The sequence below is a fragment of the Chiloscyllium plagiosum genome, unplaced genomic scaffold, assembly GCF_037043375.1.
Source record: "Chiloscyllium plagiosum isolate Xiang-an unplaced genomic scaffold, Cpla_swu_hap1 HiC_scaffold_16, whole genome shotgun sequence".
Taxonomy (NCBI): Eukaryota; Metazoa; Chordata; class Chondrichthyes; order Orectolobiformes; family Hemiscylliidae; genus Chiloscyllium; species Chiloscyllium plagiosum.
The window spans coordinates 13,697,434-13,714,382 of record NW_028270154.1 but is presented as its reverse complement, the minus strand read 5'-3'; the positions used below and the strand labels follow the sequence as shown (position 1 = coordinate 13,714,382).

Genomic DNA, 16,949 nt, shown 5'->3' with positions numbered 1-16,949 from the left:
AGTTTGGTTCCGCCAAAGCCATTCAGCTTCTGACCCCATTATAGCCTTGGTTCAAACATGGACAAAAAGAGCTGAATTTCAGAGGTGAGGTGAGAGTAACAGCTCTTGACATCAAGGCTGCCATCGATCAAGTGTGGCATCAGGGACCCCTCGCAAAAGTGGAATCAGTAGGTAATGGGGGTAAACTCATTGCTGGTTAGAGTCATTCCTGGCACATAGAAAGATGGTTATGATTGTTGGAGGTCAGATATCTCAGCTCCAGGACATCCCTGCAGGGGTTCCTCAGGGTAGTGTCCCAGGCACAACCATCTTCAGCTGCTTCATCAATGACCTTCCCTCCATCATAAGGTCAAGTGGAGATGTTTGTTAATGTTCAGCATTATTCGTGACTCCTCAAATTCTGAAGGAGTCCAGGTTCAAATGCAATAAAATCTGGATAATATCCAGACTTGGGCTGGCAAGTGGCAAGCAACATTCACACCACACAAATGCCAGGTTATGACCATCACCAGTAAGAGACAATCTAAGCACTGCCCCTTGACATTCAATTGTGTTACCGTCACTGAATTCCTCACTACCAACATCCTGGGGGTTACTATTTACTTAGAAACTAAATGGACCTGCTATATAAACATAGTGGTGATAAGGGCAGGTCACAGGCTAGGAATAGTAAGGCAAGTAACTCATCTCCTGACTCCCCAAAGCCTGTTCACTATCTATAAGGTACAAGTCAGGAGTGTGATGGAATACTCCCCTCTTGCTTGGATGGGTGGAGCACCCACACTCAAGAAGCTTGACACTATCCAGGACAAAGCAATCTGCTAGATTGGCACCACATCCACAAGCATCCAACCCCTCCACCGCCAACATTCAAAAGCAGCAGTGTGTACTTTCTACAAGATGCACTGCAGATTTCCACCACAGATCCTCAGACAACCCCTTCCAAACCCACAACCACTTCCATCTGGAAGGACAATGGCAGCTGATACATGGGAAAACCACCACCTGCAAGGTCCCCTCCAAACCACTCACCATCCTGATTTGGAAATATATTACTGTTCGTTCACTGTCACTGAGTCAAAATCCTCACATTCCCTCCCGATGGGCATTGAGGGTCAACCCACAGCAAGTGGATTGCAGTGGTTAAAGAAGGTAGATCACCACCATCTTCTTAAGAGCAGCCAAGGACAGGCAATAAATGCTGGCCAGCCAGTGACACCAAGTCCCACAAATGGATAAAACAAAACTTGGAGCTGATTGGAATCAGTGAGCAGATGTTGGGTAGAGGTGCAGGAGGTTAATGAGAATTAGGGGGTTGCAATAAGCTGAGGTTTACAATGATATGTATTATGGAACTTTATCCCCAGTTTTTGATCTTTTCCCTCCTAAAGATATTGACTCGTGCTGGGGGATGTTTCTATATCTGTTGTACACTCTCCACTACTTTATTATATTTTTGTGTGTGAGAGGCAGGACCATGAGTATTCATGAGCCATTCTACCATTGAGTGCCAACTGCTGTCATATCCCCATTTTTTTGTCTGCCAATGTTTACGCTAAAGCACACGGGCTCCAAGTGGGCACTGGGTCAGACTCAGCAATGAGGACTTTTACAGTCAAGGAACTGCTGTGGTTCTGTTCGCCGAGCTGGAAGTTTTTGTTGCAAACGTTTCGCCCCCTGTCTAGGTGACATCCTCAGTGCTTGGGAGCCTCCTGTGAAGCACTTCTGTGGTGTTTCCTCCGGCATATATAGTGGCCTGTCCCTGCCGCTTCCAGTTGTCAGTTTCAGCTGTCCGCTGTAGTGGCCGGTATATTGGGTCCAGGTCGATGTGTTTGTTGATGGAGTTTGTGGATGAGTGCCATGCTTCTAGGAATTCCCTGGCTGTTCTTTGTTTGGCTTGCCCTATAATGGTAGTGTTGTCCCAGTCAAATTCATGTTGCTTGTCGTCTGCGTGTGTGGCTACTAGGGATAGCTGGTCGTGTCGTTTCATGGCTAGTTGATGTTCGTGGATGCGGATCGTTAGCTGTCTTCCTGTTTGTCCTATGTAGTGTTTTGTGCAGTCCTTGCATGGGATTTTGTACACTACATTAGTTTTGCTCATGCTGGGTATCGGGTCCTTCGTTCTGGTGAGTTGTTGTCTGAGTGTGGCTGTTGGTTTGTGTGCTGTTATGAGTCCTAGTGGTCGCAGTAGTCTGGCTGTCATTTCAGAGATGTTCTTGATGTATGGTAGTGTGGCTAGTCCTTTGGGTTGCGGCATGTCCTCGTTCCGTTGTCTTTCCCTTAGGCATCTGTTGATGAAATTGCGAGGATATCCGTTTTTGGCGAATACCTTGTATAGGTGTTCCTCTTCCTCTTTTTTGCAGTTCTGGTGTGCTGCAGTGTGTTGTGGCCCTTTTGAATAGTGTCTTGATGCAACTTCGTTTGTGTGTGTTGGGGTGGTTGCTTTTATAGTTCAGGACTTGGTCTGTGTGTGTGGCTTTCCTGTGTACCTTAGTGGTGAATTCTCCGTTCGGTGTTCTCTGTACCCTCACGTCTAGGAATGGGAGTTGGTTGTCCTTTTCTTCCTCTCTCGTGAATCGGATTCCTGTGAGTGTGGAGTTGATGATCCGGTGTGTTTTCTCTATTTCCATGTTTTTAATGATTACAAAGGTGTCATCAACGTATCTGACCCAGAGTTTGGGTTGAATTTGTGGTAAGACTGTTTGTTCTAACCTTTGCATTACTGCTTCTGCTATGAGTCCCGAGATCGGTGAGCCCATAGGTGTTCCGTTGATTTGTTCGTATATCTGGTTGTTGAATGTGAAGTGTGTTATGAGGCACAAGTCCAGTAGTTTAAGTATGCCGTCTTTGTTGATGGGTTCAACGTCCTGTTGTCTGTTATGTCTGTTCAGCAGGTTGGCTATTGTTTCTCTGGCTAGGGCTTTGTCAATAGAGGTGAACAGTGCCGTTACGTCGAATGAGACCATGGTTTCTTCCTTGTCTATGTGTATATTTCTGATGATGTCCAAGAATTCCTGTGTTGATTGTATAGAGTGTCTGGATCCGCTGATCAGGTGTTTCAGTTTCTGCTGCAACGAGCACCCGAGCTACAAATCTTCTCACAAACTTTGAAGTCAAGGAACTGTTCAGTAGTCAGGAAAGCTTGTGGTTAGCCCTTTAAATGTTACTTAATTGAAACTCAACAAATTCAATATGGATACCTCCTCAATTTAGAGTCATTAAAACATATAAATAGGCCATTCAACCCATTGTGACCAGGTTAGCTCATTAAAAAAAAATTCATACTTCATTCCAAATCTCCCTTTTTATCTATAACCTTACAACCTTCCCCATGCTTGAGTATCTGCCCAGTTGCCTTTAAAAATGACTTCAACAATTAGCGTCCTCTTCTGAGCTAAAACATCACAGCACACACTGTGTTTGAAGACAGACTCTCTCCTCTCCCGTCTAACGTTTCAAGGTAAAGCAGCCCACTTGATGGACACTCTATCCAGTATCTAACATTTACTGTCTGCATCACTGTGTACACACAGTTCCATCAGTGTATACCACTGACAAGGTGCACGACAACAATAATCTTTCATCTGCACCTTCAAGGCCCATGACCTCTCCCAGCTAGAAGGACAGGGCAACAAATACATAGGAACACTACCATCTGTCCTTCCCCTGCAAGCTACTCACCATCCTGACTTGGGACTATATCATTTTCCTTAAGTGTCACTGGGTCAAAATCCTGGAATGACCTCCCTAACAGCATTGTGGGGCTTTTTGCAGCACATGGACTGCAGCGGCTCAAAATGTCGGCTTACCATTGCAGTGATTGTAATGAGGTCAGCTAGGTGGACCCGTAGAATATGGGTTGCCTGGTTGGGGCTGTTAATCTGGTCCAGTCAGGGAGCCTTGGCTGACAGATATAATCAGGAGGGTTGGGCCGTGGAGGGGGTTGTTAGGGCCGACTGCCTGCCCCTCTTCCGCGGTTATATCAGAGCCCAAGTGTCTCTGGAGAAGGAGCAATGTCCAGCAATATGCTTGAGCTGTTCAGGGAGAGGTGGGCACCGCAGGGAGTGGAGTGCATTATTTCCCCCTCCAATTCTATTTTGATTTAAACCCTTCCCTTCCCTTCACTGTTTGATCACACACACTGCCCTTTAATGTGAAGGGCACTACTTGTCACTGGCCACTCGGGTGTTTCCTTTCTTCCTGGTGGTGGAAACTGAATAAAGATTCGTGCACCTTGTGTCTCTCACTGTGTCTCACACCTGCACACACACAGGTGCTGGGGGAAAGAAAGGAAAAGAAATAGACAGGAGTGTTGGAGGTTCTGTTCACTCTGAGAGTTGGTTCCTGGCGGGAAATAAGTCAGTGTCAGGTACATGTAAATAAATGGTGTCATGGTGATGGGATACTGGCCTCTATGGAGTTATTTCAACCATCACCTTCTCAAAAGCAACTAGGGATGGCCTTGACAATGACACATGAGAAAATAAGAAAGGTCTTTTGCTAATGATTTTGAATTTACGGCCTTGACTTAACTCTTCCTCTCTGCTAAGCAGTCATCATGATAGCCCCATCTTTATAGATGACCTAAACAGTTATTGGGACTTGCAATGGTTTAAATTTTCAACAGAAAGAAGCTTCAAAGAAACTCTCCATTCTAACCTGATCCTTTCCCATTTTAAACAGGAGGTGATGATAAATCAAATATCGAAGTTGTGATCCTGGTTGGAACTGGAGTTATTGCAGTCTTCTTCTGGGTACTCCTCATCCTTATCTTTTGTAATGTCAAGCGGGTAAGATTCCTGGGGGTAAGTTATTCAGTGGGTTTCTCTTTTATTATTGTCGTAACTTTTGACTCAATGTATCATCTCCAGAGCCTTCACACAGTTTGCCAAAACTCCTGAACTGCAGCAAGAGCTCACCCCCTCAAACCAGGGAACTCACCCCCCACCAACCACACCATCAATCAGTCTCTCCTTGCAGCAGTGAGACTCCTCCCTTCCATATTCTCCTGTCCTGCTTTTCCTCCTATCAGTTAAGAAATTCTCATGACAGTGCAAACATTCAAATCAGCAAACTACTCTTTGGAGTGTGATCTGGGTTAGAGTGCAGCAAACCTGTTAGTCATTTTGCAAACAGCAAAATCCCACAACAGTAAGTGATAGATGACCAGACAATCTGTTAATCCGGACAGATATTCCCATTCTGACAGTGTCGGGCTTAGTCAGTATTGTACTGAAAACGTTAACATGGCAATATAGCGACCCCCAGTACCACCTTCCCAACACCTTTCAGTGAGGGTGCGGCACTTCCTCAGCACTGCCCCTCGAGAGTGCGGCATTCCGTCAGTACTGACTCTCTGACAGTGTGGCAATCCCTCAGTACTGACCCTCTGACTGTGCAGCACTCCCTCAGCACTGGCCCTCTGACAGTGCAGCATTCCCTCTGTACTAACCCTCTGACAGTGCAGCACTCCGTCAGTACTGACTCTCTGACAGTGTGGCAATCCCTCAGTACTGACCCTCTGACTGTGCAGCACTCCCTCAGCACTGGCCCTCTGACAGTGCAGCATTCCCTCTGTACTAACCCTCTGACAGTGCAGCACTCCCTCAGTACTGACCCTCTGACAGTGCAGCACACCCTCAGTATTGACCCTCTGACAGTGCAGCACACCCTTAGTACTGACCCTCTGACAGTGCAGCAACACCCTCAGTATTGACCCTCTGACAGTGCAGCACTCCCTCAGTACTGACCCTCTGACAATTCAGCACACCCTCAGTACTGATCCTCTGACAGTGCAGCACTCCCTTAGTACTGACCCTCTGACAGTGCAGCACACTCTCAGTATTGACCCTCTGACAGTGCAGCACACCCTCAGTAGTGACCCTCTGATAGTGCGGCACTCCCTCAGTACTGACCCTCTGATAGTGCGGCACTCCCTCAGTACTGACCCTCTGACAGTGCGACACTCCCTCAGTACTGACCCTCTGATAGTGCTGCACTCCTTCATTCCTGCGCTGAAGGTGTTATCCTGGATTTTGTGATCATGTCTCTGAATTGGAACTCGAATGCATGACCTCCCAATTCAGAAATAAGAGCACCATCCGCTGAGCTACAGCTGATACAAGGTCAAGCTCAAAACTTTTAAGATCCATATCTACTTCCTGACCTATCTGAACCAGCATTCCGGATTCTGGATAAGAAGAGAATGCAGTAGAAATCTCAGTGAGTTTGGCAGCATCTATGGAGAGAGAAGCAGAGTGATGACAAATGATTGAATTGAAACATTAACTGTTTTGTGAGGAAGGAATCTTGATTTTATCTCAAGTTACCCAAACAACTCCCATGACAGTCACCTCTGTCCCTCCATGTGACAGTACCAACCACCCTATACCTCCTGAAAGTGGGTGACGGGGAAACCTATCCTTATCTATCTGTCGGAAAGTCTGTCATTCTTCAGATTGCAGAAGTTCAGATTGCTGCTGTAGGCTGGATGTTTTCACAATGCCACTGTTTATTATGAACAATGTACCATAAGGTTCACTAACTATTTAATTGTGGGTTTACTGTTTAACTGATACCAAACCATCTGTTCCTATAATCTGCCAGATTCTTCGCTGGATTAACATATTCCAGCTGCTCTGTTCTGCTGTCAGGCCAGGTCTCAAATGAATGGGAGGAGTTCCCTGGTGTTTCCTTCCTTTGTCCATCAGCTGAGGTTAAAGGGTTAATAGTCAAATATGCTAATTGGCAGCTTACATCATTTGTGATGTAAGAGATCACATGACAGCAGACTCTAGCGAGAGATGATTTTGCATTTGGTCTCCTGCTAAGTTTAGGAGTGTAATAATGAGCAGAAGTTTAAACAAGAATGCTTTCATGCCAACAGCCTAGGCTCTCGTAACCTCTCTCGATTCAGTCAAAGAAATAATCTCTTCAAACACCATTCATCAACATTACAGACTCTTCAGTGAAACCATGACCCCAAACCCTAACCAAGGAGAGGGGGAAACCACCTGTACCTATTAGCCATGAATGCTCTTACTGGATATTAACCCAATATTCAGAGCCACTATATTAGGCTGAATGCAGTGGAGTCCGAACCCTACTGTTCTCACTCGAAGACAGAACCACTATCCCTGGGCTAGCAATCGACTCTGTCCAATTGCCAACCCTTACTGTATGATAGCCAGTTTATGGAGATCTTAGTCCAGTCTCCAGTCAGTAGGAGTGTTTGGAGCCGGGCTTGAACCCTCCCAGGGTGGTGGATGGTGGCCTACTGGTAATGTTACTGAGCCAGTAATCTAGAGGCCCAGGTTAACACTCTGGCAACAAGGATTCAAATCCCACTGTAGCAGTTGGGGGAATGTAGTTAATAAAATCTGGAATATGCACATTGTGTGCCTGAATATTGGTAAAAGGCAATCAAATTCACTAGGCCACGTCTACCTGGTCCTGCCTGGACGTGACTTCAGAACTACAATAACATGGTTGACTCTCAATTGCTGTATGAAATGGACCAGCAGGCCACTTGATTCAAGGGCAATTAGGAACGGGCAACAACACATGATGGCCCACCCGTGATATCCACATCCCACAAAAGAATACAGAAGCAGTGAAACCTCTCAGGTTGCACATGAGTTAAAGATTTACTTCCACCTTACAGAGTTCCTTGTTCCTGGTCACTGCCCTGGCATTCTGCTGTGCATAATTATGCAGAAATTCCATGTTAATGTATGTGATGATCCCAAGGTGCAAAAGCTGCCCTATATTCTGTGGTTAATCTCACGGTGATGTTGGGGGAGCCGGACCTTCAAATCTTTATCAGCAACTTCAATGCTGGAGGAGAAGAAATTTCTTGTGCATTGTAACAGCTAAGAATCTAACGTGATGGTCTCTGTTCCAGACTAGTCCAGCTGATATCAAAACCGGATACTTGTCGATAATCATGGATCCAGATGAGATTCCATTGGATGAGCAGTGCGAGTACCTGCCCTATGATTCCAGCAAGTGGGAGTTCCCCCGGGATAGGCTACGGCTTGGTGAGGTCCTCTCAGCTCCTGCAGACAAGTTGTTTTTACGTAATTAACATGCCGCTAAATCCTCGATTCCCGCTGTGTGCTTTTAGGCAAAACTCTGGGTCATGGGGCATTTGGAAAAGTTGTGGAAGCCTCCGCTTTCGGCATTGACAAAAGCAGCAGCTGTAAGACCGTAGCTGTGAAAATGTTGAAAGGTAAGACTGCACTTCACAAGTAGGGCAGACTTCTGAGGACACTTCTGTTGGGGAAGACGGTGAAATGATGGTAATGTCACTGGACATTAGTATGTCACAGTACTCGGGTTAAAGCAAATTTGATAACTCAGATAGAATCCCTACAGTGTGGAAGCAGGACCTTCGGCCCAACAAATCCACACTGACCCTCCGAAGAATAACCCACCCAGACCGATTTCCCTACTACTCTACATTTACCCCAGACTAATGCACCTAACCTGCGCATCCATGAACATTATGGGCAATTTAGCATGGCCAATTCACCTAACCTGCACGTCTTTGGATTGTGGGAGGAAACCAGAGCATGGGGAGGAGACATGGGGAGAATGTGCAAACTCCACACAGAGAGTCGCCTGAGGTGGGAATTGAACCCAGATTCCTGGCACTGTGAGGCAACAGTACAAACCACTGAGCCACCCATGCCACCCAAATGAGCAAGGGTAACATGGAAAATGGATTTGTGGGGTGCATCAGGGATTTCTTAGAGCACTGCGTTGCCGAATCTATCTGGCAACAGGCTACTTTAGATCTAGGAAAGTATAATGAGGTGTGGTCACTAAGAAATCTCAGAGTTATGATCCTGCAGGATGTAGTCTTCACATAATGATAGAATTTAAAATTTAGTTTGCAGGACAGCAAATCAAATCTCAAGCCAGTATCCTTAACTTAAAAGCCAGCAATTAAGAGGTATGAAGAGAGAGTTATTTAAAGTGGGAGAAAACCGACTGAGGGGAAAATCGGTGACAGACATTTCAGCTGATATTTCATAAGAGCTTAGCAAAAATTGATTCCAGTCACAAATGCGTTTCATCCTCCGACATTAAAGGAGGTAGCCACAGAGATAGTGAATACCCTTAATCTTCCAAGAATACTTAGATTCTGGAGAAGTCCCAGAGGATTCGAAAACTGCCAATTTAACATCTTTTGTTAAAAAGGGATGGAGACAAAAAGAGATAATTGTAGGCCAGTTAGCTTGATGTCTGTTATTGAGAAAATGTTAGAGCCCATTATAAAGATTGTAAGAGCAGTGCATTTAGAATACAGAATGTGATCAAGCAGAGTCAGCATGGCTTCATGAAGGGAAAATCACTCCTGACCAATTTATTAGAATTCTTTGAGGAGGTAACAAGCAGGATAGGTAATTTGGTGGCTCAGTGGTTAGCACTGCTGCCTCACAGCACCAGGGACCTGGGTTCGATTCCACCCTTGGAAGACTGTCTGTGTGGAGTTTGCACATTCTCCCTGTGTCTGTGTGGGTTTCTTCCTGGTGTTTTGGTTCTTTCCTACAATCCAAGGATGAGCAGGTCAGGTGAATTGGCGATGGTAAATTTCCCATAGTGTCAAATGTTGTGTAGGCTGGGTGGGTTAGCTCTTCAGATGGTCAGTGTGGACTTGATGGACCGAATGGCCTGATTCCATACTGTAGGGATTCTAAAGGGGAAGTTATGGATGTCATACATTTGAATTTTCAGAAGACGTTTGTGAAGGTGTCACATTAGGCTATTTAACAAGATAGAAGCCCATTGTATTGGAAACAGTATGTTAGCATGGATGGAAGATTGGTTCATGAAAGAAGACAGAGAGTGGGGATAAGGGATGTATTTTCAGGATGGTAACCTATAACTGCTGGAGTGCTGCAGGGATCAGTTCAGGAGCCACAATTATCCACAATATATATTGATGACTTAGATGAGGGAAGTGATTGTACGAGAGCCTAATTTGCAGATGGAAGGGAGTTGATGAGGATGACACAAAGTGTCTGCAAAGGGATATAGACAGGTTACGTGACTGGGCAAAACCTTGTCAGATAGATAGTAGCTTCAGGGAGGTGGACAGACCACAGGTATAGTCACGTGGATGGATGACCACCAGGAGAGAGAGGCAGATAGTGCAGGAGTCTCCTTGGCTATCCTGATGCTCAAAACGTCGACTCCCATGCACCTTGGATGCTGCCTGACCTGCTGTGCTTTTCCAGCACCATTCTTTTTGACTTTGGTTATCTTCCTCTAAAATAAGTCTACTGTTTTGGATGCTGTTGGGATGAACCTCTCAGTGGAAAATAGCAGCAGCGGCAGCCAGGTCTTTGGCACCATGAATGGGTAAAGTAGGATACGGCAAAGTCCAAGCAAATAATTGTCATAGAGGACTCTCTAGTCAGGGGCACATACAGGCATTTCTGCAGCTGCAGGTGAAATTCCAGGATGGTTTGTTGCCTCCCTGGTGCCAGAGTCAAGGACCATTGGCCCAGTTGATCAAGATTCGATTGTATTCTTTACCAACCTTCTTCACTGTCCACTATAACACCAATTTTGATGTCATTCACAAACTTACTAACCATGCCTCCTATATTTTCATTCAAATCTCTTATGTAAATGACAAACAGTGGATCCTTGTGGCACACCACTGGTCATAGGCCTCCAGTCTGAACTACAACCCTCTACCACCACCCTCTGTCTCCTACTGTCAAACCAATTTTGAATCCAGTTGGCTAGCTGTCCCTGGATCCCATGTGATCTACCCTTACTAACCAGTCTACCTTGTGGAACCTTGTTGAAGGCCTGGCTAAAGTCCATGTGGACAAGATCTGCCACTCTGTCTTCATTTATCTTCTTGGTCACCTCTTCAAAAAAACTCAACAAGTTTGTCAAACATAATTTCCAACACACAAAGCCATGCTGACTATCTCTAATCAGTCCTTGCCTTTCCAAATGCAAGTAGATCCAGTCTCTCAGAAACTCGGCCAACAACTTACCCACCACTAGTGTCAGACTCACCAGGCTGTAACTTCTGACTTTTCCTTGCACCCTTTCTTAAACAAAGGCACAACATTAGCTGCTTTTCAGTCTTCTGACATCTCATCCATGACTGTCGATGATACAAATATCTCTGCTGGAGGACCCTGGTAGACACGGATGAGTTGGACCAAAGGGTCTCCTTCCATGCTGTATGACTCTATGATTCTATGACTCTAGATGGAATATAATGAGGGAAAGAGTGAAGTTAGGTACTTTGATAGTTAATATCAAAAGGCAGACTGTTAATTAAATGGAGAGCAATTTCAAAAATTGCAGTTCAGAGATAACTGGGTGTTATTGTGCAAGAAACACAAAACTTCACCATGTCACAGAGCCATAGAGATGTACAGCACAGAAACAGATCCTTTGGTCCAACTCGTCCATGCCGACCAGATATCCCAATCCAATCTAGTCCCATTTTCCAGTATTTGGCCCAAATCCCTCTAAATCTTTCCTATTTGTATACTCATCCAAATGCCTTTTAACTGTTGTAATTGTACCAGCCTCCACCACTTCCTCTGGCAGCTCATTCCATACACGTACCACCCTCTGCATGAAAAGGTTACCCCTTAGGTCTCTTTTTTATCTTTCCCCTTTCACCCTAAACCTATGCCCTCTAGTTCTGGACTCCCCACCCCAGGCAAAGACCTTGTCTATTTATCCTATCCCTGCCCCTCATGATTTTAAACCTCTATAAGGTCACCCCTCAGCTTTTGATACTCCAGGGAAAACAGCCCCAGTCTATTCAGTGTCAATATTCTTGTAAACCCTTTCTGAACCCTTTCAGGTTTCACAACATCTTTCTGATAGGAAGGAGACTAGAATTGCATGCAATATTCTAACCCCTGAACTGTATCTACCCAGCTCCTCAACATATTGCTCAAATCCGCTTATCCACCTTTTCCCCACATCTCTCAACCCCACCTGCCAGCTAATGTTCTTTAAGGAAGGATTCCTGCTGCCTTGCCCCAATCTGAGTCAACATTCTCTGAAGTTACTTCACAAGACTCTTACATTTATATCTAAAACAAACACGGCAAATACTGGAGAAGCTCAGCAGGTCTTGCAGCATCTGTAGAGAGAAAAACAGAAATGATTACATTTACATTACATTACATTACAGTGTGGAAACAGGCCCTTCGGCCCAACAAGTCCACACCGACCTGCCAAAGCGCAACCCACCCATACCCCTACATTTACCCATTACCTAACACTACGGGCAATTTAGCATGGCCAATTCACCTGACCTGCACATCTTTGGATTTGTGGGAGGAAACCGGAGCCCCCGGAGGAAACCCACGCAGACACGGGGAGAATGTGCAAACTCCACACAGTTAGTCGCCTGAGGTGGGAATTGAACCCGGGTCACAGGCACTGTGAGGCAGCAGTGCTAACCACTGTGCCACCGTGCCGCCCATGTTTGAGTCTGGTGTGATTCTTCTTCAAAAACGTCTTCAGGGGTTCTGAAGAAGTTGCACCACACTGGAAATGTTAACTTTATTTCTCTCCACAGATGCTGCCCAACCCCTTCAGCTTCTCCAGTATTCTGTGTTTATTTCAGATTTCCTGCACTTCCAACTTTCCCGTTAGCAGTGAAGGATGAGTAATAATTGCACGTTTTGCTAGTGACACCCACACCTTGAATGTAAATAATTTTTAGAGACCATTGTTTACATTTTAACACATTCACTATAGAATCCCTATAGTGTGGAAGCAGGCCATTCAGCCTAAACAGTCTACACCATCCCTCCAAACAGCATCCCACCCAGACCCACTCCCCTACCCTAACCCTGTGACCCTGCACTTCCTGTGGCTAATCTACCTAGCCTGCACATCGCTGGACATTATGGATAATCTCCCATGGCCACTCAATCTAACCTGCACATCTTTGCACTATGGGAGGAAACTAGAGCAGCCAGAGGAAACTCACACAGACACGGGGAGAATGTGCAAACTCCACACAGACAGTCGCCTGAGGCTGGAATCGAACCTGGGTGTCTGGCGCTGTGAGGCAGCAGTGGTAACCACTGAGCAACTGTGCCAACCCAGTCAAATAGAAATAGCAGAGAATAGACATTCCACTGCCGTTAGTGGCTGGATGAATTAATCCAGTCTGTGGGAAAGTCAGGTCTTCACCTTTGCTCAAAAAGGAACAGCTGGTGAATAGAATTTCATATTTGCAGAATCGGAATCAGAATTTATATAGGTAAATACTACTGGGAGTTCTATTTTCTATCCTTATTCTCAGAATTTGGGTGTCACAGCCTAGGTCAGCATACATTGTCCATCAAAAACTGTCCTTGGAAGTCACCTTCAATAATGACTGTACTCCACATGGTGTACAGACACACAGTTCTGTTAGGGAAGGGTCATGTTTTGACACAGTGACAGTGAAGGAATGGCAGTACATTTCCAAGTCACGATGATGTGTGGCTAGGAGGAGAATTTGCAGGTAGTGATAGTCCCAATGTTATGGAGCAGGCCAGACCCCTCAAAACGTTTCAAGAAGGTAGCCCAGACCCTAACTTTGCTCATTGTTTTAAGCAGATGTAAATGAACATTCCAGGAAGGATGCAGTTGGTCAAACCATTTTGTTTTAAACAAAACAGAATTTATTTACAAAATTACTGAATGAAACACAAATAACGAAAACAGAATACTGAATAACCTATCCTATCTGAAAACCCAACAGACCCAATTTAATGATGCTGTTTCAAATACTTGCAACAATTCCCATAACCACCCCTTGACACAAAAGGAAAAATCAAACACAGGATCTTACAGGATTGAAGTCAGAGAGAGAGTACCAGCATGGACCTGCTTCTGTGGATCCAGCAGCCTTTCTTCACATTACTGCTAAATATAAACCAAACCAGAGAAAAGCTGAGCTGGGAGAACTGACCACTCCCTTTCATTGTACAATTGTTCCTTGTTTAAAACTTGAAAACCTTCTACCTGAGGCAGTATCTGGTAGCTGTTATCAAATTGGCCCTAAAAGATCCTTCACCTTCAGATTTTTCAGAATCTGTGTCATTTATGACTTCTCTGGAAAAAAGCCAAGGACAGCACCACCCTGTTAAAGGAGCAGTTTCATCACACCATGAATCTGCTGTCCTTGTCCTTCTGGGTGGTAGAGGTTGCATATTTGGAAGGTGCTGGCAAGGAGCCTTGCCGAGTTCCTGGATTGCATCTTGTAGATGGTACACAGTGCTGCTAACACAGCGGTGGAGGGAGTGAATGTTTTAGGTGGTGGATGTGGTGCCAGTCAAATAGGCTGCTTGGACCTAAATGGTGTCCAGCCTCTTGCATGTTATTGGAATTGCGATTATCCAGACAAATGTGGAGTATTTCATCACACTCCTGACTTATTCCTTGTAGGTGGTGAATAGACTTTGTGGAGTTAATATTTAGGAGGTGAGTTACATACCACAGAATTCCCAGTAATCTCATGGCCACAGTATTGATCATAGACTGAACATAGCATGATAAATAGCAGAGTGGGAAGCAGTAGGTGGAAATTCTCTGTGGAGGGTAGTGCTGGTACATTTTCAGGTTAATACGGATATGAACTCTCTGTTGTCTAGATGGAGCCACAGCAAATGAACACAAGGCACTGATGTCAGAACTGAAGATTCTCATTCACATTGGAAACCACCTCAACGTTGTTAATCTCCTGGGAGCCTGCACCAAAGCAAATGGTAAGCAGTGACATGAGGAGCCATTGTGTTAGCGTGTGTGACCTGTCAATGGGGGCGTGACATATATCCATCTGCATTTCTTCACATTGTTCACCCCTGCCCTGTTAACAATCAGGCTGGGCTTACTGACCCACATTGGCTTCCAGTCCAGCAACACATGGGTTTTTTAAATCTCGGATGTTCTTAGATTCCTCTTGCCACCTCCTCTATTTCAGAAATAATGCTACAAGCTCTGAGCTATCTGTGCTCCTGTAATTGTGACATCTTGCACGTCCCTGATTTTAATCACTTGGCCATGCCTTGGACTCCCAAGGCAAAAATTCTGAAATTGCTTCCCTGAACCTCTCTGCCTCGCTATCCCACTCTTCATCTTTAAGACACTTCCTGTTACTTAGATATTGGGTTTTCAGGCACCTGCCGTAATGTCACCTTATGCCAAATCTGTTTGATTAATGCTCCTGTCAAGTGCCTTGGGCTATTTTATGACATTAAAGCTGTTATATAAATGCTTGTTGTACTTGGTATAATAAATCAGGCATTCCCTGTAATTTCAACATGGAAAAGTTAATCCAAACTCATCAGCACATTACCAACTGGCCTGGTTTAGTTGATGATTACATCATAATTTTACACCCAAGATGGCACCAGATTTTCCATTAACTTCACAATTTTTGAGGAAGAGAGTTCCAGATTTTTATGTGTGAAAAATGCTTTCTGACGTCACCTGTGAACAGTCCAGAATAACCTGAGTTCTGACAAAAGGTCACGGGACTTGAAACTAGAACTCTGTTTTGTCCTCTATAGATGCTGCCAGACTTGCTCTGGTTCTTTGACATTCTGTTTTTGCTTTTAATCATAGGTTTAGCCGAACTATGCCACGGTTCTGTCTTGAAAAACCCTGGGGAAAAGTACTTGAAAAACTCCATGAACTAAACAGCTTCTGTAGTGCTGTTACAAGTCTCTCACTGTGACTCCCACCCTCCACTAAGACTCAGGTCTTTCGCCACCACCCTCACCTTTGCCCCCCAGCTCCATCACTGTCAATAATACCCTCTTTCCTTACATAGGTTTTGGCGCTACCATCCCTTCTGCCTCAAATCCTCATCAGGTTAATACCTGTGAGTACGGAAAATTGTATAGTAGTGTGTTCCCAGTGGATAATATTGGCCTGCTCTTTTTAACCCACCACTTGATTGCTTGCTTGCAAGAAAGTGGGAATTTGCATTGCTGCAAATGTGTGTGTTTGCAAGAGAGAGACTGGGTGTGTGATTTTACTGATGGAGAAGTGAATTATTTAATCTCACATAGCAAGACCAAGCACCCTTCCAAAAACTCACTGTGTAAAACAATCGACCAGTGTTTCTATAATGTCAGAATTATTGTCAAAAGTGTCATTGCTGAGACCACTGAGTGTAGGAGGTGGTACGTCATGTTGAGGTTGTATGGAACTTTGGTGAAGCCTCTTCTGGAGTACTGTGTCAACATCTGTTCACCCTGTTATATGAACGATATTATTAAACTGGAGAGGGTTCAGAAAAGATTTACCAGGATGTTGGGCATCATGGGCATTGTCAGTCCACATCTTCAGCAGTTTGCTCAGTACCACTTCTCTGGTGTTTGTAGTTATCCTGATTTTTTTCCCTTCCTCCCATCTCTTGAGTTAACACTGCTTCTGAGATGTTAATTATATCCATTATAATTAAGACTCATGCAAAGTACCTGTCCAATTTATCTTCCCCTATTTTCCATTATTAATTCTCCAATCTCACTTCTATAGGACTGCTGCTCATTTTGTTTGTTCATTTCTTCTTTGAATGTTTATAGAAACACCGACTAATTGTTTTTATATTTTTGACTCGCTTTTTCTCATGCTTTATTTTTTCTCACCTTATTAATTTTTGGTATTTCTTCGCTGTTTGTTTTATTCTGTCCAATCCTCTTTCACAATGAAATGCTTTTTCTTTAAGTTTGATGCTATCTTTAACATTTCTGATTAATCATGGATTGTCCATCTATGCCTTGGGATTGTGAGAACTGGTTGACAGCATCAGCTAATGATGGGTGAGGTTTCAAGATACATCCTGTCCTTTTAAATGCATCTACTAATTATTCTCAGGGAGTCAATAATCATCGTTTGTTGGACTTCACATTGAATCTTATTTGAACAGAGGTTTTGTTATTAGTAAT

The 16,949-nt window shown here is 44.5% G+C and overlaps 1 protein-coding gene across 3 annotated transcripts in view; it reads left to right on the top strand.

Moving 5' to 3' along the window:
• Nucleotides 1-16,949, top strand: part of flt4 (fms related receptor tyrosine kinase 4) — a 241,438-nt gene that overhangs the window by 198,719 nt on the left and 25,770 nt on the right. For 2 of the 3 annotated variants that reach the window (XM_043703132.2, XM_087995138.1), the window contains exons 16-19: nt 4,684-4,805; nt 7,904-8,039; nt 8,126-8,230; nt 14,649-14,762. In XM_043703132.2, coding sequence (XP_043559067.2) covers nt 4,684-4,805; nt 7,904-8,039; nt 8,126-8,230; nt 14,649-14,762 — 477 coding nt within the window. The remainder of the gene's footprint in view (nt 1-4,683; nt 4,806-7,903; nt 8,040-8,125; nt 8,231-14,648; nt 14,763-16,949) is intronic. The other variant, XM_043703133.2, reaches the window with a different exon arrangement.